This window comes from Giraffa tippelskirchi, chromosome 4 (assembly GCF_054371585.1).
Source record: "Giraffa tippelskirchi isolate mGirTip1 chromosome 4, T2T-mGirTip1v1.2.pri, whole genome shotgun sequence".
NCBI lineage: Eukaryota > Metazoa > Chordata > Mammalia > Artiodactyla > Giraffidae > Giraffa > Giraffa tippelskirchi.
In genome coordinates this window covers 37,460,017-37,485,915 of record NC_137278.1, presented here as the reverse complement: position 1 = coordinate 37,485,915, position 25,899 = coordinate 37,460,017, and the positions used below count along the sequence as shown (strand labels likewise).

At 40.6% G+C, this 25,899-nt stretch overlaps 1 protein-coding gene across 13 annotated transcripts in view; it reads right to left on the bottom strand.

Annotated features, from left to right (window-relative positions):
* Positions 1–7,838: 7,838 nt before the first annotated feature.
* AAK1 (AP2 associated kinase 1) overlaps positions 7,839–25,899 on the bottom strand; it is a 167,854-nt gene continuing 149,793 nt past the window's right edge. For 5 of the 13 annotated variants that reach the window (XM_081594533.1, XM_081594534.1, XM_081594536.1 and 2 more), the window contains 2 exons: positions 24,817–24,927; positions 22,401–23,896 (listed from right to left, as the gene is read on the bottom strand). In XM_081594533.1, coding sequence (XP_081450659.1) covers positions 23,802–23,896; positions 24,817–24,927 — 206 coding nt within the window. In that variant the 3' untranslated portion in view covers positions 22,401–23,801. Of the gene's footprint in view, positions 14,566–15,205; positions 15,293–18,938; positions 20,601–22,400; positions 23,897–24,816; positions 24,928–25,899 lie in introns of those variants that run through there. The other 8 variants (XM_081594530.1, XM_081594527.1, XM_081594531.1 and 5 more) reach the window with 4 other exon arrangements.

Sequence of the window (25,899 nt, the reverse complement as noted above, 5' to 3'; positions counted from 1 at the left end):
AGAATTTTGGAGAATAATTTTAGTGTCTGGATTGGTTTCCCATTTCTGCTGTTACAAATTATCACGGACTTTAGGGGCTTAAGACAGCAAACTTACCTCTTACAGTCTGGGGAGTCAGACGTTTACAGTCATTTCCATTGGGCCAAAGTCAGTACTTGGGCCACCTGATGCGAAGAGACAACTCATTAGAAAAAGCCCTGATGCTGGGAAAGACTGAAGGCAGGAGGAGAAAGACGACAGAGGATGAGATGGTTGGATGGCATCACCAACTTAATGGACCTAAGTTTGAGCAAGCTCTGGGAGATGGTGAAGGACAGGGAAGCCTGGCTGCAGTACATGGGGTCACAAAGAGTTCGACACAACTGAGCAACTGAACAACAACAACAAAAAGTCAAGTTGTCAGGAGGGCTGGTTCCTTCTAGAGGCTCTGAGAGGAGAATCTATTTCCATTTTTTTTTTTTTTTTTACCATCTAGAGGCTACCTCTATTCTTTGGCTTCCTCTATTTTCAAAGTATCACTTCAATCCTTGTTTCTGTCATCACGTCACCTTCTTCTCTAACTTCTCCTTCATCTCTCTTAAAGAATCCTCTGATTATGTTGGGCCCACCTGCATAATCCAGGATAACCTCCCCATTTCAAGATCCTTAACTTTATCTCATATGCTTAATCCCTTTTGCCGTGTAAGGTTATCATTCACAATTTCTGAGGATTAGAACATTAGACATTTTGGGGGAGTGGGGAGGTATTATTTAGCCTACCACAGTGACTATTGGTGGGTTTTTTTTTTTTCAATTCACTGGTACTATAGTGTAATTCTCCTTTTCTACCCTAAAAATGTCATCTAATATTTGTTTGATGATATTACTAATATGAGAACTGGAGGGAAAAAAGCACATCCATATCAATGATATTGGAATGCAAGTTAGATATAATAAGATATGGAGAAAGCTATTAAGCTAAGAGAGATAAGTCTTTTAAGAAAAAATTATAATATAAAAAAAGACTGGAGATCAGGTATGTTTTATGGGGGAAGGATTAATACAGCTGTATTGTGTCATTCAATTGTGGATCATTGAAGGTCCTTGTATAAAATGAAAACTCCCGTTCTTTAAAATGTATCTTTTGTCCTTTACACCCTGCTTACTCCTTCAGTTCAGTCCAGTCGCCCAGTCGTGTCTGATTCTTTGAGACCCCATGAATCGCAGCACGCCAGGCCTCCCTTTTCATCACCAACTCCAGGAGTCTACCCAAACCCATGTCCATTGAGTCGGTGATGCCATCCAGCCATCTCATCCTCTGTCGTCCCCTTCTCCTCCTGCCCCCAATCTCTCTCAGCATTAGGGTCTTTTCCAATGAGTCAACTCTTCGCATGAGGTGGCCAAAGTATTGGAGTTTCAGCTTCAACATCAGTCCTTCCAATGAACACCCAGGACTGATCTCCTTTAGGATGGACTGGTTGGATCTTCTTGCAGTCCAAGGGACTCTCAAGAGCCTTCTCCAACATTACAGTTCAAAAAAGCATCAATTCTTCGGCGCTCAGCTTTCTTCACCATCCAACTCTCACATCCATACATGACTACTGGAAAAACCGTAGCCTTGACTAGATGAACCTTTGTTGGCAAAGTAACGTCTCTGCTTTTAAATATGCTATCTAGGTTGGTCATAACCTTCCTTCCAAGGAGTAAGCGTCTTTTAATTTCATGGCTACAATCACCATCTGCAGTGATTTTGGAGCCCCCAAAAATAAAGTCTGACACTGTTTCCACTGTTTCCCCATCTATTTCCCATGAAGTGATGGGACCAGATGCCATGATCTTAGTTTTCTGAATGCTTACTCCTTAACCCACTGCAATCAGTCCCCACCACTTTACAAGAATTGCTCTTGCTAGGATCAATAGCCTCCTACCAGACAAATCCAACAAGCATTTTTGTCATTATGTCTCCCCGGCACTTAACACCACTGCTTATCCTTGAAATTCTTTCCTCCTATAACCTTGGTGTCACTTTATGTTTTTCTGCCTATATTTGTGGCCTGGTTTCTCTCATGGAATTTTTTTTTTCCATTTATGCTTTAAATGTAGATTTTCCGAAAGGATGTTGTAAGTGCTCTTCTCCTTACTCTACATTCTCCTTCATTGATCTCATCTATATCCAGGCATTCAAATACCACTCACTGATGATTTCCCTCTGTCAGGAATCTAGACTTCTCTCCTGATCCATACAACTAATGACCATCTGGACAACTTCACACTGATAGCCCCTATGTAGGCCCAGGACATTTTGAACCTCTGTGGTGGTTTCATCTAAAGCTTTTTGTTTTTAAAAGATTTGCTTATTTATGGTTACACTAGGTCTTTGCTGCTGCTCGGGCTTTCTCTAGTTGCCTCTAGCAGGGGCTACTCTCTAGCTGCGGTGCACATGCTCCTCATTTCAGTGACTTCTCTTGTTGCAGAGCATGGTCTCTAGGCATATGGGCTTCAGTAGTTGTGGCACACGGGCTCAGAAGTTGCAGCTCACCGGCTCTAGAGCATAGGCTCAATAGTTGTGGCCCACAGGTTTAGTTGCTCCGTGGCATGTAGGATTCTCCTGGACCAGGGATCGAAACTGTGTCCCCTGCATTGACAGGTGGATTCTTAACCACTGCAACACCAGGGAAAGCCCTTATCCAATGTTTTTGAATAAAGATATTTTAATTGGGCTAATATTGATGAATTTTCATCAAGAAATTCTATAAAGCAACTCCATTAAGTCAGCTCAATTCTTGGATCAATTTCCTATGCACTGTATTTCCATTTTATTGTAATTCTATTCATTGGGATCCGGTCTTTTCTATAAACATTTTACAGTGGAAAGTTATTAGTCAATTTTTGGTTCATTTCAAATTTTGCCAATAGTTTCTGCTACTGAGTTCTCCTGTGGCCACTATATCTAGTAAATTCCAATTTCCCAAATCCAAATTTCTATTTAAATTCCCATGATTTCATGCTTTCATCAATTTATGTGTAGTTTCAGCTGCTTTGAATTTTACTTAAACTGAATGATATTCACTATAAACTGAAAAAAGGCTGACAGTTTATATTTAATTTTTGGTTAAGAGAAAATTGTGATCAGTTCCTCCCAGATAATGTAAGGTTTCATTAAAGAGTGAAAAATAAAATATGTCCCTGGGGTCAATAAGTACTGCTCAAAAACAGGATGAGGTATGGGAGATCAGGTCCTTGTATAAAACTACTAATTTCACAATATCTAACTTTAAGAATTCCACATGCACCAATGTTATTGGCCCCAAATCTCAGCCCTAGAAAACTGGGCTGCCTTCTGAAGGGAATATTTGGAGTCGTTTTGGGCCTCTGGGCTAAGCTACATAAAAGCAGGTTGAAGAAGTACTTGGTCTCCTTCCATGAAAAGTGATATAATTCAGTATAAGGAAAGAAACATAAGGGGATTTGTCTTAAAATCCAGAGAAACAGGTCTAAACCATGTACTCATGGCTTTCCCCTGGATCTTACTCTGGCTCCTCCCCCTTGGATCATGATTAGGGCACAATATAAGGGCACTTCCTTCCTGGCTGGTCTCTTACCAACCTGTCTCGGGGCTGGCAAAAGTGAGTCATTAAAGGGTGAATGAATGCAATCAGAGATCCCCTGTGGGAACTGGAGCTTCTAACTCTGGCTCTGGCTACAATTAAGGCAGAGATGACTCATCACAGGTAAGCTCCATCCAATTCTGCAGAAGGCTCTGACTCCTGCATCTTAGTGGAAGTGATGCATCTGAAAGGGTTTCCCCCAGAGCAGTCTGAGTCACAGGTAAGGAAGACTGTGCTTTTGGCTAACTTGAAATAGGAAAAAACCATAATAACTTCACATTGTGGAATTAGGTATATTTAAAGATAAATGAATCAGATCTTAAAATAAATCTTCAGAAAAAGTAGGCGAACTCTGGTTTTACTCATGCATCTTATACCGGAGTTCTTTGGATCCCTGAATTTTCTTTGAACACCAAACCTGTGAACTCAGCCCACTACCAATTCTCGTGGGTGTCAGGCTCATCAAAGCTCTGTTATTTTCTCAGGTTTGGAAAGGAAATAGGAGGCAGGTTTTCCTCACACCATGAATTTTAAATTTCTTAGGTATAATCCATTTCCACCCAAGATTTCTCTCTTTAGTTTCTTATGGTCTCGCTTTAGAGATTTTTTTTTTTTGAAGGCTGCACGTTGATGCAGGTCACATTCAGATAACACATTTTAGAAGTTCACAGGGAAGTTTACATATTAGGGAGCTCTGTGATTTTCCCAGCTCAGTCCTTAGGCTCCATTATCTTGTCTTATTTCATTTATGTCTCCACAAACATCCAGATGAAAAGTGGGTCTCAGGAAATAACTGCCAGCATTGGAAACCAATTCACCAACCAACCAACTAACCAAAAGCTGTTCTTTGAAACTTAAAAATGTAGAATAAACCTTGGTGCTAAGTGAAAGGCACATATGGAGCCCTTCAGTCCTAGGAAGATTTGACTTAAGGAATAATGCGAAGTGTAAATCATTTAATTAGGTCCATTTTAATAAAGTGTACAGAAGTTTACAACTCAAACAATTATCCATAAAAACTATCAGATACATAAGATAGACCACACGAAGGGTGCAATAACATAAATCCAACAGTCTGCAAAAAAAGAGGTATTGCAAAAACTGTTAAGATTGACTCTACAAATGTCTCTTTCCCTTTTCCATGTTCACAGTCCTTGAGATTGCATGCACATACTGTTTTCTGAGGTCTCATGACCTTAATATTCTCACAGTTGGATTGACCTCCTCATTCGGTCAACTCAAAATATAGTCAGTAAAGGGAGTTCACCTCTTCTCCCCGGAATGAGCATGGTCCTTGTCCTGTATTCCGTTTCTGTCTCCTAACAAATGACGTTAAATGTTCCCTCTGAATTTCAAAGTAACATCTTACAGGCTTCGTAGTGTTCTAGTAACTACTGCCCTCCCAATACCACACATGAATGAAGTGTTTAGGTCAAACGCTATTGAGTTTCATCCTTGGGGGCAAGAAAAGCATGCCTACTGCGGAAATGAGTCTAAAGCAGCGGCTGCTTTCTCTCCCCTTCATCTAGAACAACTCCAGTTCTAGCTCAGAAAGTCGGAGGTAAACTGCACTGAATTTACTCATTTCAAACACCTACTGTCACATCTTGGTATTCTTTGGATGCCTTCATCAGGAGGTCTTTAACACCATGGCAGAAAGCATGAGGATACACACATGCACACACTCCACGCACACTCCTCAAACAGGAGTCTTTGGTAGACTCAGAGTATAACTGATTTGCCATTTCAGAATGGAAAGGTGATATTGTCTTCTCTTGCCCCCAAAGTCTCACTTTAACCGATATTGGGGAAAAAACCATTTCTGCAATAAAGGAATCACACAGATCCCTCTAACATGTATATATGGTTCTCTTATAATGCAATGTAGATAACACTGACTTGATCTCAAGAACAAAACATTGCTACTATAAACTCAAGATACTGTCACTCATATTGAGATTGCTGAGAAGTAGCTCAGACTAAATTTCTTATGGAATTACAAATTACCTTTTACAAGCTGTTCTCGAGTCCCTTCATGCATAAACTTGCCCCTGCATCCTAGGAGAGCATGGGGCTTGTGTGTTGTGTCTCTGAAGAGTAAGGCAGGGCTTCTGCCAACCTTCCTGCTAGTCCATAAGACATGGGGAAGGTGAACCATTTCATTTTTATTTGCAATTATTCCAGTGTGATATTATCACAGGCTAGGCTGAAATTTAAGAAGAAACTGTTTACAGTAAAAAGGAAGGTAAATAAAAATCAACATGATCCTTCAGTCTTCTCTTTCAATCCCCACTTATTGGTATGGTTATAACAGGGGAATGTCAAACGAGGAAATGAGCAAGCAAGGTAAGCCACACAGACTTGCAGCAGTAGAGAAAAACCAGAAAAGACCTGGGTCTGTCAGTTTAAGGGTGGGATCTTGGGCCTCACACATAGGAGGACTGATTCCTAATAAAGGTCAAGGTGCAAATGAGGCTAGCAGAACCGTAGTCAGACAGCAGGAGGCATCCTGGCAACTGAGACACTGTCAGTGTCAATTCCCACATCAAAGGTGAGCAGCTAAGTTGTTTTCAACAGCCTAGCAAATTTATCTTATAGTGAAAGAACACAAAAACAATCCCCAACCAGATACTACTTTTTATTTTCAAGCATTTTGAAATTTTCCGTTAAGTGAACTTCACAAGTTTTCAAGTGTTCTGCTGGTTAAAACCAACCAATCAACAAACAGATAGACAGTCATTTGGAAACGCTAAGAATTTAAATTACATGATTCTATTTAAAATCTTCATGTTTACTCCAGAAGGCAGGATTGGAGGTTCAGAACTCAGGAATGGCTGTGGGCATCTAGAAGGTGCTCCTATCTCCTTAGAAGGTCTTTTCAGTGACTCTCCTATGTACCTTTCATAAGAATAATCTGGGTTCATACAAAACTGCATCTGTGTGACCCGCAGCCATTCCAAAGCTGACTGGCCTGTGTTCTCCAATTTCAAATCCAAAGACACAGCAGAGAATAACATTTTTCCTTATTAAAGGGACCCAAGGGGCTCTAACTTAAGTAGTATCCTTCCTGCTAGAGGGTGAATTAGATCTCACTCTTCTCTGGTTTCCTATAATAAAGTTTTCTATTTGATACAATGCATACATATTATATAACCTATGTTTTGGTGACTTTTCATTACGGAAACAAATATAGCATGAGTGAATTTCTATTGCCAGATCACTCTGGTGATTACACCTATCTTAAAGCAACTGAAATCTGCTACTTTATGAGTCAGTGAAATGTCCACCAAATAGTTGAAAACATTGATGTACATGTATTCTAAAACTTATTAAATAATGGGTCAATAAGATATGGGTATTTTTCTTAAAAGTTCAGAAAGAAATCTTGGTTGCCTGGTTACACGCAGACCTAATATGGGGGTGTAAATACATACACACCAGTCCACACACATGAAATTTTCAACTCAACAATGAGTGAGGCCAAAATGAAAAAGAATTTGTGGCCAAGATATCATTGAATCCTGTCCAGCACCTGCTTTAGCATCAAATTTTATTCATTTTCCAATCTAATAAGGATTTGAAGCTAAAGGGCTCTCGGTGTGAGCTTGGTGGCTCAGCCAGTAAAGAATTTGCCTGTAATGCAGGAGATGGAAGAGACGTGGGTTCAATCCCTGGGTAGGGAAGATCCCCTGGAAAAAGAAATGGTAACCCACTGCAATATTCTTGCCTGGAGAATCCCATGGACAGAGGAACCTGGTGGGCTCCAGTCAGGGGCCACAAAGAGTCGGACACGACTGAATGACTAAGCACCCACGCTAGTGTGGGCCTAAGGAACAGACATGCTAAACATTCTTCACCACACGTAAGATAACTTCATTAATTCAATAGTGTGTGTTAGTCAATTAATGTGGATTCTTTAAGAGTTCATCAGTGCATGCTGTGGGTCAATGTTTTATGTCTTAAACATATTGCGGCTCACTGCACTCCACTGAAATGAAAGGTCACAGGTTCCTGCATTCTGTATCATATGTGTAATGCATATAACACAGAAAACAAACTAAAACAAGGAGTGCAGTATTTTGTTGACTATGTTTTTTCTCTTTAATGTTAGCTTGCTGTAGTTGCTGGAAACATGCATTTGCTACTTAATTCAAAGCACCCTGAGCACTCCTGATTTCTTAAAGCTAAAATTTCCAGATTTCCAGATTCATGATGGCCTCTAGCAAGAATATTTTATCTTTATTTTTAAAATTTTATTATTTTTTTTGCCCGCACTGTGTGGCATGCAGGAGCTTAGCTCTCCATACAGGGATAGAACCTGTACCCCCTTGCATTGGGAGCAGAGTCTCAACCACAAGACCACCAGGGAAATCCCAAGAACACTTTATCTCTCAATGATGCATTTACTCTATATGATCCAAAGACGATCACCACAGAACCCACTAGTTATTCACTAATAATTAATGTAATCCAATAATCCAAAAATTTTCATGCATCATTAAGGACACAAAAGTAATTTGCATGTGTCTATATTCATTTCTTGTTCAAAAAAGGTATTTACAGAGTCTCCACCCAGCATAGGTCTCTAGCAAGAATAAAAGAATAAAAAAGGATTACAAGCTCAGCTTGACAAATGATTCAATTATGTAATACGAACACCATAATTTTATTGATTTCATCCTGAGAACAAAAAAGATCAGGAGGAATTGATCAAAAAACCAAAGGAAAGTCATTTCACAGGACTGTTACAGAGGTAATCCTGAGTAGTTTGAAAGGGTGAATTAGAATGACCTTCTACTTTGTTTCTAGGATGAACCTTCCTTGAATCCTTTTCACTCCTGAACAGTATGAAAAGGCAAAAAGATAGGACGCAGAAAGATGAACTCCCCAGGTCGGTAGATGCCCACTATGCTACTGGAGATCAGTGGAGAAATAACTCCAGAAAGAATGAAGAGGTGGAGCCAAAGCAAAAACAACACTCAGCTGTGGATGTGACTGGTGATGAAAGTAAAGTCCGATGCTGTAAGGAGCAATATTGCATAGGAACCTGGAATGTTAGGTCCATGAATCAAGGCAAATTGGAAGTGGTCAGACAGGAGATGGCAAGAGTGAACATCGACATTTTACCAATCAGCAAACTAAAATGGACTGGAATGGGTGAATTTAACTTTGATGACCATTACAACTACTACTGTGGGCAGGAATCCCGTAGAAGAAATGGAGTAGCCATCATAGTGAACAAGAGTCCGAAATGCAGTGCTTGGATGCAATCTCAAAAACAACAGAATGATCTCTGTTCGTTTCCAAGGCAAACCATTCAATATCACAGTAATCCAAGTCTATGCCCCACCCAGTAATGCTGAAGAAGCTGAAGTTGAATGGTTCTATGAAGACCTACTAGACCTTTTAGAACTAACACCCAAAAAAGATGTCCTTTTCATTATAGGGGACTGGAATGCAAAAGTAGGAAGTCAAGAAACACCTGGAATAACAGGCAAATTTGTCTTTGGAGTACAGAATGAAGCAGGGCAAAGGCTAATAGAGTTTTGCCAAGAGAACGCACTAGTCATAGCAAACGCCCTCTTCCAACAACACAAGAGAAGACTCTATACATGGACATCACCAGATGGTCAACACCGAAATCAGATTGATATATTCTTTGGAGCCAAATGATGGAGAAGCTATATACAATCAGCAAAAACAAGACCCGGAGCTGACTGTGGCTCAGATGAACTCCTTATTGCCAAATTTGGACTTAAATTGAAGAAAGTAGGAAAAACCACTAGACCATTCAGGTATGACCTAAATCAAATCCCTTACGATTATACAGTGGAAATGAGAAATAGAGTCAAGGGATTAGATTTGATAGAGTGCCTGAAGAACTATGGATGGAGGTTCATGACATTGTACAGGAGGCGGTGATCAAGACCATCCCCAAGAAAAAGAAATGCAAAAAGGCAAAATGGTTGTCTGAGGAGGGCTTACAAATAGCTGAAAAAGAAGAGAAGTGAAAGACAAAGGAGAAAAGGAAAGATATACCCATTTGAATGCAGAGTTCCAAAGAATAGCAAGGAGAGGTAAGAAAGCCTTTCTCAGTGATCAATGCAAAGAAATAGAGGAAAACAATAGAATGGGAAAGAGATCTCTTCAAGAAAATCAGAGATACCAAGGGAACATTTCTTGCAAAGATGGGCTCAATAAAGGACAGAAATGGTATGGACCTAACAGAAGCAGAAGATATTAAGAGGTGGCACGAACACAAAGAAGAACTATACAAAAAAGATCTTCATGACCCAGATAATCACGATGGTGTGATCAATCACCTAGAGTCAGACATCCTGGAATACAAAGTCAAGTGGGCCTTAGGAAGCATCACTACGAACAAATCTAGTGGAGGTGATAGAATTTCAGTTGAGCTATTTCAAATCCTAAAAGATGGTGCTGTGAAAGTGCTATACTCAGTATGCCAGCAAATTTGGAAAACTCAGCAGTGGCCACAGGACTGGAAAAGGTCAGTTTTCATTCCAATCCCAAAGAAAGGCAATGCCAAAGAATGCTCAAGCTACCCCACAATGGCACTCATCTCACACGCTAGCAAAGTAATGCTCAAAATTCTCCAAGCCAGGCTTCAGCAATACATGAACCGTGAACTTCCAGATGTTCAAGCTGGATTTAGAAAAGACAGAGGAGCCAGAGATCAAATTGCCAACAGCCATTGGATCACTGAAAAAGTGAGAGAGTTCCGGAAAAACATCTACTTCTGCTTTATTGACTATGCCAAAGACTTTGAGTGTGTGGATCACAACAAACTGGAAAATTCTGAAAGAGATAATACCAGACCACTTGACCTGCCTCCTGAGAAATCTGTATGCAGGCCAAGAAGCAACAGTTAGAACTGGACATGCAACAACAGACTGGTTCCAAATCGAGAAAGGAGCACATCAAGGCTGTATATTGTCACCCTGCTTATTTAACTTATATGCAGAGTACATCATGAGAAATGCTGGGCTGGAGGAAGCACAAGCTGGAATCAAGATTGCCGGGAGAAATATCAATAACCTCAGATATGCAGATGACACACTTATGGCAGAAAGCGAAGAAGAATTAAAGAGCCTCTTGATGAAAGTGAAAGAGAAGAGTGAAAAAGTTGGCTTAAAGCTCAACATTCAGAAAACTAAGATCATGGCATTTGGCTCCATCACTTCATGGCAAATAGATGAAGAAACAATGGAAACAGTGAGAGACTTTATTTTTGGGGGCTCCAAAATCACTACAGATGGTGATTGCAGCCATGAAATTAAAAGACTCTTACTCCTTGGAAGAAAAATTATGACCAACCTAGACAGCATATTAAAAAGCAGAGACATTACTTTGCCAATGAAGGTCCATCTAGTCAAAGCTATGGTTTTTCCAGTAGTCATGTATGGATGTGAGAGTTGGACAATAAAGAAAGCTGAGCACCGAAGAATTGATGCTTTTGAACCATGGTGTTGGAGAAGACTCTTGAGAATCCCTTTGACAGCTAACCAGTCCATCCTAAAGGAAATCAGTCCTGAATATTCATTGGAAGGACTGATGTAGAAGCGGAAACTCCAAAACTCTGGCCACCTGCTGCGAAGAACTGACTCATCTGAAAAGACTCTGATGCTGGGAAAGACCGAAGGCAGGAGGAGAAGGGGATGACAGAGGATAAGGTGGTTGGATGGCATCACCGATTCAATAGACATGAGTTTGAGTAAACTCCAGGAGTTGGTGATGGACAGGGAGGCCTGGTATGCTGCAGTCCATGGGCTCACAGAGTTGCACACGACTGAGCGACTGAACTGAACTTTTACTCCTGCTCATGCAGGCTTTAACTGATAATTACCAAGGTAAGAATTTGGGGTGCAAAGTTTCATACTCATTAGCCAAAATCAATCAATTGGAAAGATGATTCAACATCCACTGTTACACAGAAAATTCAGAAATGATCATTGGGAGAAAAGCCCAGTGAACATTTAGCTTCCTCAAAACTGAAGGGCCGGCACTGCTGAAGCCTCAGTTGGAAAAACCACTGCTAGGAGCCCTGATCCAGTGCCAATTATTTATCTTTTAACCTGGACAGCTGAAATAGGTAGAGACTAAACTAGAAAAAGTCTTGAGAAGTATCTGTTCATATTTTACTGTCAAGATCCCAGAATTTCAAATTTAAAAATATGACATTTAATCAATGGCAATCCAGTCTGGCATTCAGGCTTGATTCTTGGATGAATTTCTCATAATTCTTAAGTCATTAATCTTGGTTGGTGAGCAACTCTTCTCCAGCTAATGGAGAAACCATGAACATTTACTACAAGTCACAGGAAACTTTCAAGGTGAAACATGAAGTTGAACTTCTTCAGCAGAAATCTTCCCACTGAGACTTAAGTTTCAACTTAAGGCACTAATAATAAAGGGCATAAGAACAGTCAAGAATAACTCAGATCTTTCCAGAAATAGAAGACATTTCAAAAACACAAGTCAAGCACCTATCTGACCTACTTTACCATCCAAGGGGACAAAGAATGGAAAGGTTCTCATGGCTGACTGGTTCAGCTCTTTTCCATTCTCCCAAACTTATTTACACGTCTCAGGTTTCTACTTCCTCAAGGGGCAGATGAAGGTGACAAGGATGTGGAAAAACAAAAAGCAAATCTAGTTTGTAGCCTAGTCTCACGATCAGTTAACTTCGTAATGACAGCATGGAGTGCCTCAGACCTAAGATTTTTAAAATTACTTGAGTACTTTTTAAAATTACTTAGACCCCAAACCCAGTGGTTGGAACTGTAACAAGGTGTTCTTTTCTATTGTTCTCAGGGAAAACTGTATAAGGATAGTTAATTTTTCAAGACTTTGTGAATGAAATTTGTTAATAGCAATACTAAAGGAAAAAACAATCTACTTAGAAAATTCCATTCCAGCAGGATTTTCCTACTCATTCCAATAAATTAAATTTTGCCATGAGAAATGAATGCAATAAAAACAGGGTTCAAGTAAGTTAGGTTAGGAGAACGAATACCAGCAAATGAGTGATTGTGGAGGTATGAAAGGTGGGACAGGATTTACCTAAAGGAAGAACGTTTCCTGTGCAAACAAGACGTGTACACACACAGCTGTACACTCACATGAATTTTTAAAGTGTGCTCTGTGGGGGAAGGGTCAACACTATCATACACCAGCACAGAAATCTCATCTGTTTGCATTTCTACAAAGGAAAGGACCTAACACCATTACACACCCACCGACACTCATGTATGAGGACCAGGGTGGCCTACACAGACTCAGATCCAGAGAAGCCTTCTAGAGTTGCTGGTTTTAGAGGAATGATTAGTATCTTCGGGATCACACTTCCTTTTGATGAGCAGAATTATCTTGTGTTTCTTTCCTGAAATGTACCCTTTTCAAGAGTATGAAACCAAGTCTGGGAGGAACTCCTCTTAATTCCTCATTAGACATGACTCAGAACAGGAACTACAGGAATCAAAGTAGCAATAGCATGGCCCCTTTGGGAAGTTATTTCTGGATTTACTGAGAAGTAGTTTGAGATTAAAACAGTTTCTAGGCCAACAACAGAAAGCAGAATTCTGGGTGGAGGTGAAGATGGACACACTCACTGAAAGTCCAGAAATCAATATAAACAAAAGCAATGAGCATAACTTAAAGAAGTTTCAACCAAGTATCACCTCGACTGAGTTTGTTGACTCAAGAAGTTCTGCTCTGACTCATGGAACTGAAAGAGAATAATTGATATAATTCTTCTCAGGAAGGCTCAGCTGGGAGTGATGTGGTGGGTATTGAGGGTAGGGTAGAGACAGAGGCCTGAGGCTCAGGCATGGCTCCTAAGGTTTCTGCTTGCCTGATTTTGAAGGAAAGGGTGCTAAAGCAAAAGGATCAGCAGCTGGCAGCTCCGTAGTCCTGGAGGAAAGGGATGTGATGGAAACGGAGCCAGCTATCGACTGCTTATTGGTTTGCGAAACAATTTTATAGGCAGCGATGGGCTGGGCTTCTGGATTCGGCTCATCTTCCGGGCTATAGTGACGGGAATATTTGGATAAAGACTGGGGGCGGAATGGTTTGCCTGCCACGGGGCCTGAGACAGCTTCTTTCTGGGGCTGAGGTCCTTTGTTTCTGTCATTAGGATGGGCCCCAGATTCCAGGGAGGAGCCCCTGGAAGAGATGCTGTCAAGATGGTCTGCTGCTTGTACAGGATGGGAGGGGAGGTTAGATGGCTGGGCAAAGCCAGCCATGGAATACTGAGCTCGGACGGACGGGTACATGGCTCGATCGAGGCCCGGGAGCAGAGGGGTGTCATCGGTCTGACTGAGGAGACCGGGCTGCTCCTGGGCGGGGCTCTGGGCAACTGTTGACTCCTCCATGCCTTTCTTCTTGGTAAAGGGAGCTCTCAAGAACACATCCGTCTCCTCTGGCTGGGAAGGGGCCACGTTGCCCTTGGAGACAAAGGGGGCTTTGGCAAAAATGTCCATGTCATCAGCGGGAACCCTTGAGCTCCTGAAGGGGGCAGTGGCGAACACATCTGGCTCACCGAGTCCATCAGCTGTTGGCTGAGTGAGGGCTCCGAACTGGTTCTTCCTCCCACCTTGCAAGGCTTTGGCCTGCGTGGGAGTTATCTCCCGCTGAGCGAAGGGAGTAGCTCCTCCTAGCTTCCCCTGCAGAGGTTTGCAGCTCTCATCCTCTTCTTCTGACTCCAAGAGCAGAGGGCGAGAGCCACTGCAGTCCAGCATGTCCCCCTCAAGGTCGGTCCCCTCCTCTTCGCTGCTGTGGAATGAGCTGTTGCTGGAAGGGCCATCTCGGGCCAAGTAGTCAGATTCTAAACTGTTCTGAGTTTTCGTGCCAGGTACCCGGGAGGGGTCCGGGTACAGGGGAAGGCCTTTAACACCCGTCGATTCTTTAAAGTGCTCTACAGTTATTACAGGAGAGGGAATGGGCTCTCTCTGGAGACCTAGAAAAGCACAAAATGCAGAATTAATGCACTGGTCCGTTCAATGCTCCTTGGAACACTCAATGGTCAACCCGCGGCAGGAACATTGTGGGACCAAATAATGGATGTTGAAATGGAAAAAGGAAAAACAGAACAAGAAAAGTCAGGCAAGGAAACAGCACACAAATTGGAACACAACCAATCACGGTCTCACATTTAGGAACACGAGGAACAATGTGGAGGAGAGGAGGTGAAGGTGTTAGGCACACAGACATTCAGTGTTAACTGCGCAATGCTCCTGCACGCGTGGGACCAGGCACTGACACCTGCTCTACCTGACTGGCTCTGGATGGAATGAAAAACCCAGGCCCTCACCTCCACATCTATCATGACAGTTCTGGCTGACGCAGAGATACTGCCTGGGGACAAACTCAGTTCAGATCTGACATGTGGTCACCTGCTCCCCCCTGCCTGTGACTGAGTACTCCACCTCCCCGCCCCAAAAAAAGCAGCAAAACATGGCTGCTTGATAAATACACAATTACTTGATGATTGACATCATAAGCACTACTCAAAGACTACAAGAGTGCCCCAAATATGAATGCTGAAGGCACTTTTCAAAGGGGAGGAGACATAATCAATATCACATTAAACAAATCACCTTCAGCTGGAGTTGCCCTGGAATTTTGTTTTCAGTCTTCCAAGTTAGCAAAGATCTCCTCTGCTTAAATGAATCCATCATAAGCTTCTTTAAGCAAAAGGAGGAAAATGCACAGGTAATTACAGAAGTATTTGCAAACTCTAATATGCTAATCGATTTCTATCTAGGTAGAGGTGCCTCAGGGTGCTCTGGCTTTCAAAATCAAACAGACAATTATCAGAATGCAAGAGAGCTTACCTTCCAAAAATATTAGCAGGTTAGAAGTATGTCATTGGGCACATGTTAGCAAGAGGGCAGGAAAAAGGCATATGTAACTAAGCAAGAAGAATCCAGAGAAAAGGGTGATTGGGGGCAGAGGTATCATGTCATCATGGGTTTCCCAACCCACCAGGGGAAGAAATTACAGGTACCATGATTCAGATTCTATAGATGATTCAGAACCTCTGTACAGAGGTAATTCAATCATCCTCTCCCCACATTACCCTCTCCCCTTCTATGCAAACCATTAGCTAGTAGAAACATCTGCTAACAATTTTCCCCTGCTAAAGTTTCTGCTTGAATTAAGCACACAGAACACAGCAGAAGCAGCATCAAAATCAATTTATTGGGAAACCAGTTACTTAGAGACGTTACATTGTAAAGAGATGCAGAGAGCGATCTGAACATTTTAGGATATTGCACAAAAATACTATGTATCTCTGAATCCTGTAATTTTTTTAGCAGTGCTTATTTTTTATTTCAGTGCTTCTTTTTAAACAGTTCTGACCTTAAGTATTGTTTTTGGAAACAAAACTGCCCGCTGCCCCCTTCTCTTTCTAAAACCGTGAATGTATTTGGTAAATTCCAATTTAGAGAGTCTTTAAGTTAAACTCTGTACTGGTGCCAAATGACTCTCTGAATAGGTTTTGAAGAGGATAAATGTTTCCTAGCACTGTAACTTTAATATGTGCACCTACATGCTGATAGGAAAGCATTAGTCAGGGAGCAGGGAATAAATGGAATACCTTCTCCCTTACAATATATGTGGAGGGACATAACTCTGACCTCTCAAGCAAGCATACTGATATTAGATCTGTCACAGTGATCCCCAGATGATGGTATCCGGGAGGAAATTCAAAATGCAATAGGGCAGGGAAGTTTTCCAAAATAAGATTTGCTAAGCAAAGTGGTAGGAACCACCCCCTCCCAAACTCCTTGAACCACTTTCTAACATAGTATCAGTTGGACAAAGTTTTTAGTTCTCAAAACCAAGGCATGGCTTCTCATCTCCGAAAACAACCCTAAGTGCTAACGCAGTTCTGTAGAGCAACATCTCTCTTAGGAAAGAACTGACACATTTAGTCAAGCTAAGGACCAACTCTGGCCACCCTATGGACCAATAATGAAAATGAGCACTAGTTTGACTGAAGCTAGTCCTTTGGGGAAATTTTAATGGAATGCAGTTAAATCAAATTGTAAGCACAGACCTCCAAAAAGCAGTTACCTATAGAACGTGGTGCGTCTTGGATGCCTGCAGAATTAGATGACATTTTGAGAGCTGGAAGGTACCAAGTAGGGGTACCCACCCATGTCCAGAGTTGGAGAGGCTGGAAGGGCATTCCTAGCCTATATAAACTATTTATGTTAAAAAGCGAGTTCTTGGTCAAGTCAACTGTAAATCTGCCAACTCTGAGCATATTCTATGACTTTCATAGTGAATAACAGGAAAATCATACCTAAATTTTGCAACAACTTTTAAAAGATGTACATAGTCACAAAAATACTACAACATTAAGTTTGATGGGAGAACTAGTCTCCAGTTCTTCAAAACAAGACCAGACCTATTTGATCTCTGAGCATGAATCTGCTCTACAGGATTGGAAAAGCACATTTAAAGGATTCTCCTGAAAAGGCAGATCTGTTAACCTTTCCATTCTTTTTAGAGGAGGTGCAGTATGACCAAGGCTGAGAGCAACTGCCCTTTGCAACTCTCCAAGCCCGGCATTCTGGAGACCCGACACACGCGGTGGATATGGGGTGTGCAGACATCCACATCCCCGCAGGGAATTTTGGTGGTGGCAGCACAAGAAACAAAGCAGTCAAGAGGAGGAATTCTAAATAACTGTAAACAGAAGACAGACATTAAATCTTGTTGGCGGTTAGAGGGTTTCATTTTTTTTTTCTTAATATGAATGTGTTATTGTAGGAAGGGAAAGCATGTGTTTTCAGAGTGAACAGTCCTTATATGTGAAGATAGCCTTGTACTGTCAGAAAAACATGTTGGAAGCCATCTGCCTGTGAGCGATGAAATATTTGCACTAATCTAACCTCAGCATCTTGGCCCATTTCCTTTGCAAACCAATGGCTATGCATAGCAGATGCCCTGTGATCATAAAACTCAAAAAGCTAGCCAGTTGTTCTTCGGGTGTGGGGTGATGGGGCGGGTGGACCTGACCCAGGACCTGACCTCACAGGGTCAGGGTCTCCCTTATCAAGCATAAGGATCTTCCTTATCATGAAGTTTAAGGTGGGGCATTTTGTTCTAATTCTCTCAAATTAAGTCATGTCTCTTTTTTTGGTTTAGCACATTAAATTAAGCAAGAAGTCAAAATATACTTCTTTTTCTTGCTTTGATGTAGGGACTATGTGAGAGGCTAAGGTCAAGCACCCTGTTCCAATGCTTCCATTAGGGATAACTCCATTTTAGTCTATTTTGAGGCTCCATTTTAGTCTATTTTTACATCAATTTCAGTAAAGAGTTTATATGCTTTGAAGGAAAGGCATACCCATAAGTATCTGATTTTGCAAAGACTCTCACCAATTCCCTCTTAATTTCCCAAGCAACTCAAAGTGCTGAATGATTTAGAAGAGGTTACCCCTGGAAATTTTATCTGATGGACATAGTGAAGGCCAGTGTTCCCTTAAAAAAGAAAAATCGAAATCTGAAGACTGCAATTTCAGGCTGGATCTTCCGGAGTGCCATATATCATAGGTGACCAGAATTTCACTTTCTCCCATACTATAAAGTGAAATAACAATTAGAAGAAGCATCAGAGACATACTTCTTGCCCCAAACTGGAAATGAAGACTTGGGAGTATTGGAAAACCTCCTCATTCAGTTAGTTAGCAAATAGAAAGCAAAATACATCCCTTCCCAAGAACTTCAGAAATGCAGCACCAAATGAAACCCACACTCTTTCAGAGTTGAATCAGGGAATCAGGAGATGTACTTCAAACGCATAATTTCCATGACCTCTTGCTTAGATAATAAGATCAAGCATTTGGTTCTACCATATGCTGTGGAGTTGCACTAACACCCATGCCTGGGAGCCAACACGGCCTAGCAATGCTGTGTCTCTCGAGCCAATGGAGCAATTAAATGAAAGAGATTTCTCCTTGGGCATAAAACTGCTGTTGCCAACACAAAATGTTTAATTAAATTGGCCTGGGTGCATCAAAGATTAAATTCAAGGAGGATAGCTGCAAATATGTGCTCCCTTTTACAACTCTACGTCTGGTCGTATCAAATGCAGGCTCACAGGGGTTTTCATCTCCGTGACCGCAGGTGAAGCCAGGGTAGCCAGGACTCATTAAAACGTCCTCGGCATGTCTCTCAGATGAGTCTGCACGGTACTCGTGCACAGGTGCTTCTTGTCACTCAACAACGAGTTTAAATCTTTTTTGTAAAAGTGGGTTTTCAGATCAGGAGAAGAGCAGCTATTGTAGGTCATTTACAGCTCTGAACATCATGCTCCCCGTTGAACAGATAAAAGTCTTTATTTTTCTGTATGTTTACATAAGAAATTTGTTTACAGACTTGTTTTTTTTATACAATACTTGCGTAGCAATGTTCAAATTTCACATTTTTTACTGTATAAGATAGCTTCGTGTACCTCTGTTTGCTCTGTCTTCTTGGGGAGGACAGGAAAAAGGTCTATGGTAAATACACATACACTTGACGATGGGGGTGTGCAACAGGGCAGAGGAGACTCCCAGGGAAAGAGTGAACTGAGGCCACTACATCAGAGTGGGAACCACGGAGACACCTTCCATTCTAGCAACACCACCACCTGGTAATTCTGCATAGATCAGCTCTGACCCAGAACCTCTCTCCCTGATCATCATGAAAGGAAACCCAAGAGAAACAAAATAGTATCATGTTACAGTTACTTGAAATGGAGGCCATCTGGGATTCATTCTGACTCAAGAAATCCGAGCACATCCAGCTCCAGGAGCATTACTAGTGGGGAAAAGGAAAAGGCTAACTTTGTGTTGGTAAAACTACAGTCTCTTGAAAGGAGTAAAAGATAGCTTTGTAATATATGGAGTGTTTCAGTAAAGGTACCAAGTTAAATATCCATCTAACGATTTCTCTATCTGGCAGCCTCTGATTAGCTGAATTCAATACTTTGGGGGCAATCCTGTCATTTTTATCTCCAAGGTTTAAGTGCATGGCTACAGAATTCTGAATCTTATAGACTGAGAAAGTTCAAGACTCCGGGAACTGCAGATAAACATCAGCATGGGAGACTTTGTTTTGGCCCAAGGTATCTACAGGGTGTATCTTGTTAGCTGACTTCATAGGCTTCCATACGGCGGGGCTGAGGTCAACCCCAAAAGTCTCCTCCTTCCCCCAGCACTGCTGTTTCTGGCCTGGAGGGAAAGCTGTGTTGGTTTGAATCATTTATTTGTCAGGGGAGCTCCCCAAAAAGATTAGAAACAAAACTAATAGTTCATCTTGAGAAAAACAAGTTCTTTCCTGGGTTTGCTCCCCTATAATTATTAGCAATCCAAGCTCCATAATTCTCACTTGGGAAAAGGCAAGTCCAGTATCCAATGACATTAAACAAACTGACAACGTCTTTCAGAGGTATTATAAAACCCATATTTTTCAATTTTCTAAGCCATACTAAAGACAGGCAAAATCACACAAGTTCCTTTATTCAGAATATTAAAGAAATTAAGACTGATTGTTGTCACAGTCCATTATAAGGTCTTCTCTGGGAATTTTCAGTGGATTATTCTTCTGACTATCTTCCATTGTAACCACTCTTCAGTGTAGGGGAGTGGTTTTGCTCTTTTGGAAACATCAAATGTTACTCAGAACCAAGAGTGGTGAAAAAAGAGAAAGAGCATACTTTCAGATGCTGAAAGAGATACTAATTAGATAATAATACAACTGATTTTCTTATATTTTTAACATAAATGGTGGCAGCATCATTAAAATAAGTATTATTTTCCCAAGTAAAACTAGATGCCTTTGAAGGGAACACTCAATTAGATGTCACAATTCTGATATGTCTGCTAAAGAAATCACTAACTATAATCATATTCACAAGTGTCCATTTAAACTTTATCTCCTCTGAGGCCTGTGTTTTCACTGGGCCTTGAATTTGGTGATCTAGTTATCTGAATGCTGTAAAGGGGAAAAAAAAAATCCAATTTATGATATTTTCTGGTTTAGTTACTATTTTGCACAGTTGGAATAAAAGCAAATCAGAAACATATGCTTACAGTATTTGTCCATTTTAAAATAGCAGATCCTTGATTACACAGTTTACAATAATTGAAATCTGATGCTGTTGGAATAGGTAGATGCATGTGTGTAATATTAAAAAAAGGAAAATCTATGTCCAGCATTCTGTGATGACTTAGGGGTCTCTTCAGATAACCAAGAGAGCAACCCAGGTTAGTGAAAGCCTATTGTAATTCTCTAAAATATAAATACTACTATAGTAATAGTAAGAGCTACGGAAGACAACTGAAGGACATCAGGATCATCTAAATCCTTCATAGTCCTCCTAAAGCATCATAATAAACACTGAGAACCCTAGAATTCTATAATCTTAAAAACCATCTGGCCCAAAGTCATCACTGTAGTAAGGAGCAGCAGTTCTAAGAAGTGAAGCTCCTGCTGAAGGCCACTTGGCCAGGGACTGGCAAAGGTCAGGAGGAGCTCCCAGGGGGCCTCTCCTGCCTAAATCTCTTCTCCCACCACCCACATCTATGAAATGAAGTGGATGAACTAGAATAATCTCTAAGGTCCCTCTTGTAGCTCAGTCTACAGTTTCAAAGTTCTATCAATTATTAGCATACTATGCTCATCTCAAATAAACCCTTTTAGCTCAGGGATGGTGCTATAAATGAAAGGAGGCCCTATTTATTGAGTCACTCACATGTTTTCCTTAACAGAAAAATAGTTCTAGCCTTTGAAGCCTTACTCCTAAAGAACAAACTCAAGATAATTTCATGTCATTATCCCCCTCAGGCTTCTTTCCTCCACCCAGTCTCTCTGGTTTCTAGTCTGTTCACTTTCATTAACATTCTCTATTAAGCTTTATTGAGCCAGATGACTAGATAATATATCTCAATGTAATTATGGGTAATACATGAAAAGGACAATTGAGAGACAGCTAATTTCTAAACTGTACTCTTCGTGGCTTCAATTACATTGGGAAGCTAGATATTTCACTGTATTTCTAACATGTATGTACGGAAAAAAATCAGATTGGAAAACATAGGCATAAAACATTATTCTTATTTAAAAATAAACAATCTCCTTCATTAGTTTGCATATTCTTTCTATGTCTGGGAAAAAGAACACCATTTTGATCTTCAGTAATAATCCTGTCCATAAAAGGGCAAACCAAGTCCCATTTTCACTGTCCAATCAAGGAGAGCTTTTCAAGCATATCTTTTTTAACTCTCAGTAAGAAGGGTGTACCTCCCTCAATTCTGGGAATGATTCATTATCCTAACAGAGGCCTGTACATCGTGCATCTAGTTTCAGCTGGCACGGAAGTACTTAAAGTCAGAAGGAAAACTGAAAAGTTCTGACTTTTCCTCTGCTGCCTTTCAAAGGCTTTTGAAGCTTCACCTCTGGGGTCAAAGCTTGACCTCTAAAGTACAGTGTGTTGCAAGCTGTTGTTGCTGTTCAGCTTTCTTTTTTTCCCCTTAAAGTGCAAACATGAGGAAGCAGAAACAAAAGTACTAGACAGGGAAACAAGCAAATGGACCTGGAATTTTATTGGTATAAATCTGATCAGCTAAGAGGTTCCCTTTTGATTGTGGAAATGGCACTCTAGGAAGAGAACCAAATGGGGTTCTCTGTGCCCACCTCTTTTCAAAGGGTGATTTTATAAAACTGCTTTGCATGTAAGGAAAAAAATATACTTTAGTGAGGAAGGACATGTACAGAGGGTGACCATGAGGCAAGTCACGTCGGTGCAGGGGCCTTTATTTATTTTATGAACAATATTCTAAGGTTAGTGAGAAACTGCTTTGTTTTGTTTCTTAATCTACAAAGCCAAGGAAAACCAACTGAACATATTTCACTGGCTGTATCCTTCAGTTCAAACATCAGAGAGAAAGAAAGGTAAGTAGCCAGAGTTGAATTGTGCCTAGTGTGTCTGCATACTTATTTCTGATTATCTGAAAATAAACAACATGCTTATTCTACAAAGACAGAGGACCTGCTGAAAGCTTATAGCAACACACAAGTCTATTCAAAATGATTCCATATGTTACACTGTAGGGTTGCTGTGTAGTTAGTTATACAAGGGAAAGAGATCAAAACCCTGTACAGACACCTGATATCGGACTTGAAACGCTAAGTGGAAACAGAACTATTCAGTGTCTTCATTTATACACAATTTACAATATTTGATTCAAAATAAAAATCACAAGAAAAATACATCTGTTTCTGCTACAATTCCTTCCCTTCCCTCATCCACCCCCCAGTGAAAAGTCTTCTAATAAAAGGTATCATATTACCATATTGTCTTGTTTTGGTCTAATTCTGAGATCCCAGCTTGGGATAGTTAAACACTAAAAGGAATGGCAATACTTGGAATTTATATAATGTACACATTTTATCCAAGGATCTCAAGTACTTGCGGTCACATCTCCAGATCTGAGAAATCACGGTTCAGTGGAAGCCAGAATGCTGGAAGGATGCTGGGCAGGTTGCATGGGGTGTAAAATCCCTTGGCTAAGTCTATGGTCAAACAAGGTCAGAGTTGGTTGGCTAGAGTTGGGCTCAATTTCTCTTTCCGGACATAAACCATCAGTCAGTTTTACCCTCTTTTAAACCACACACTCATCTCTAGGTTACTGTCTAGAGTCAAGACCAACTGAAGAAGCCATGTCCTCAGGATAATGCAGCAGGATAGAAAAGCAAAAACAGAGAAACACATTCATCAGCATCTGGCCAGAGGAGATGGGGTTGGGAGGATCGATTTGGGAGGCCATTCCTAGCAAGAATGAGACAAAGGTGTCAATTCACTAGTTTCAGTTACAGTTAAGCTTGTGGTGGAGTCGATTCCAGCAGAGGTGAAGCTCATGGGGTCTAGCGCTTGATGTAAGATAATGCTATTGAAGAAGGGTAATGAGAAAACACAGTAAACTAACAGGGAGGAGCTGGCCAAAGAGTATCTGGAGGGCCAAAGTAATTTTCTTTCCTTATCATTTCTACAGGAGAAGGCAAGGGATAGAAGATCAGGGCTAGAGGGCCCCTTATTTGCAGATTAAAAAAAAAAATCATTTTCTTATAACTCCGTAATGAAAATGTGTATTACGGTATGAAGGTTACAGAACTGCATCTGCTACTGGGTCACGGCTACAGGTCTATGAGCTGATCCACCAGCAGCAAAGACCTGGCTAGGTTGGGAAGACTGGACTCAGAGCTCCCACTGCTGTTTCTAGAGTGCCCACCTGGAAGTGGAGAGATAGGAATTCAGTACAAAACACAGAGGGTTAAGGTTTAGATGTGCAGAATAAGCAAAGGAGAAAAAAACCAAACCAAAACAAAAAAATCCTGGAGAAGCAACATTTACATTTTGAAAACTCTTACATGTTACTTTTTAAACATATAAATCAGTTATCTACCACTTCCCACCAAAAGTTCAGGCACTGTGTGCCTATCACACTGTAGGCAGGAGATCTTGCAAAGAGCATGCTATTTTCAAATGAGTATCTATTTTGCCTGAGAACAGCTGGCTGTACATAATTTCCAGATAATATCATCTCACTTCCCTGATAAAGTAAAAATCAGTAATTTTTGATTTGGGGAGGAAGTAGTTATTAAGACTACTGCAATAAAAACATGCTTTAAGAATACATAGATGGTCTTATGGCAATTCAGTGCTTTATGGCATGTTCAAATGATTTTAATTGAACAAAGAGGAAAAAAGGATATTCCACAAATGTCTAAAAGATGCAAAATGGTGTCAAAGCACCATTATTAATCTCTTTGGGAAGAGTATTTATCAAAGATTGTTCTAATTATGATAAAAAAATGTTCAGTTCATTTTTTGATATAGATCTTCAGGTTTCCATTTACTGAAGATCACTATTTTTAGCTTGATATTTTGTAAAAACCAGCTTTTAGACAAACTATTAAATACTTTCCTTCTCTCTAAATAAATACCACAGTCATGCTTTAAGATATCTACATAAGTATCTTTATGTGTACTTTCATCTATCTACACTGGTCCAGCCCACAATGATTGTTATTACCCCCAATTTCTTTCATTAAATGTTAATGCTTTCCCCCCTTTCTACATTAGGTACATTACTATTTTGAAGAGAGCTGATATCAAGCTCTTTTCTTTTCCCCAGCCTCTCTTTCTTACCTTGTGGGTTTTTGGTTATCAATACAGGAATAGGGTCAAACTCATCTTCTGCCACCTTGTCCGAGCCCTCAGGGACATCAAAACCTGAGATGAGATTACTATCTTCCGCAGCTTAATACAGAATGCAAGTATACAAGCAGAAACAACAGAGGTAGAGATCAGCAAATGAGAGAATACATTAGAGGCAACTGCACAATCACTGTTGCTTTTAAAGATGAAAATGCTTATTTTCCTGAGTTGAAATAAAAGTAGTAAAGCTGGAAAACTTGAGGAAATAGAAAAAAAATGCTTTAGAGCTAGCCATGTTAAGACTTTAATAAATGAGAAGGATTACAGGAAAAGTTCTCCCTACCTTTATACAGTCATTAAATATAGTTATTGTGAGAGATCTCTTCAACATCAGTAATTCATAAAGGCACGGGAGTTAGTCATTTATCTTCTTCATTGAGCTAACAGAGGCTGGACTAATAACAACATTAGAAAAACTCAAAACCAGGGGTAGCAGGGAGATAATTAGTTGCCCTTTAAGAAGTAACCACTGTATGTGCTAGTGCTAAGTCTCTTGGGTTGTGTTTGACTCTTTGCGATCCTATGGACCATAGCCTGCCATACACAGACAAACAAAACAAAATACTTCTGAAAGGACTCACTGCCCTGTGATTGGGATAACAGACATTCAAACTCCGATGTCCCAGGAATACTGGGGCACAAGATTGCATGCGCTGAGGTTTAACGCAGAAGTTTGCTAGAAATTCTTCTCCATTCTACAAGCAAGTGCTAGCCGAGCACCAATTTTGCAAGTGATGCTTCTCTGTAATCATGCATCACAGCTGACACACTCCTGTCAGACATAATTGGCTAAATAGGAAACTTCTCTCTACATGTTCTATAAAAACACAGTCATTTTAATGCTATCAAGGATAAAAACAAAAACTAAGCTATTACCATTGCAAACTAAAGGCTAACTACTTTTCAGTCATATCAGGGAGGCTTCCTTCCTACATTTCCTTTAGAAAGGACTTAACAGCTGTTCCTTTTATATGTATTTGCTCTTTCTAGAAAACCACTTTCACTGTCTGAGCC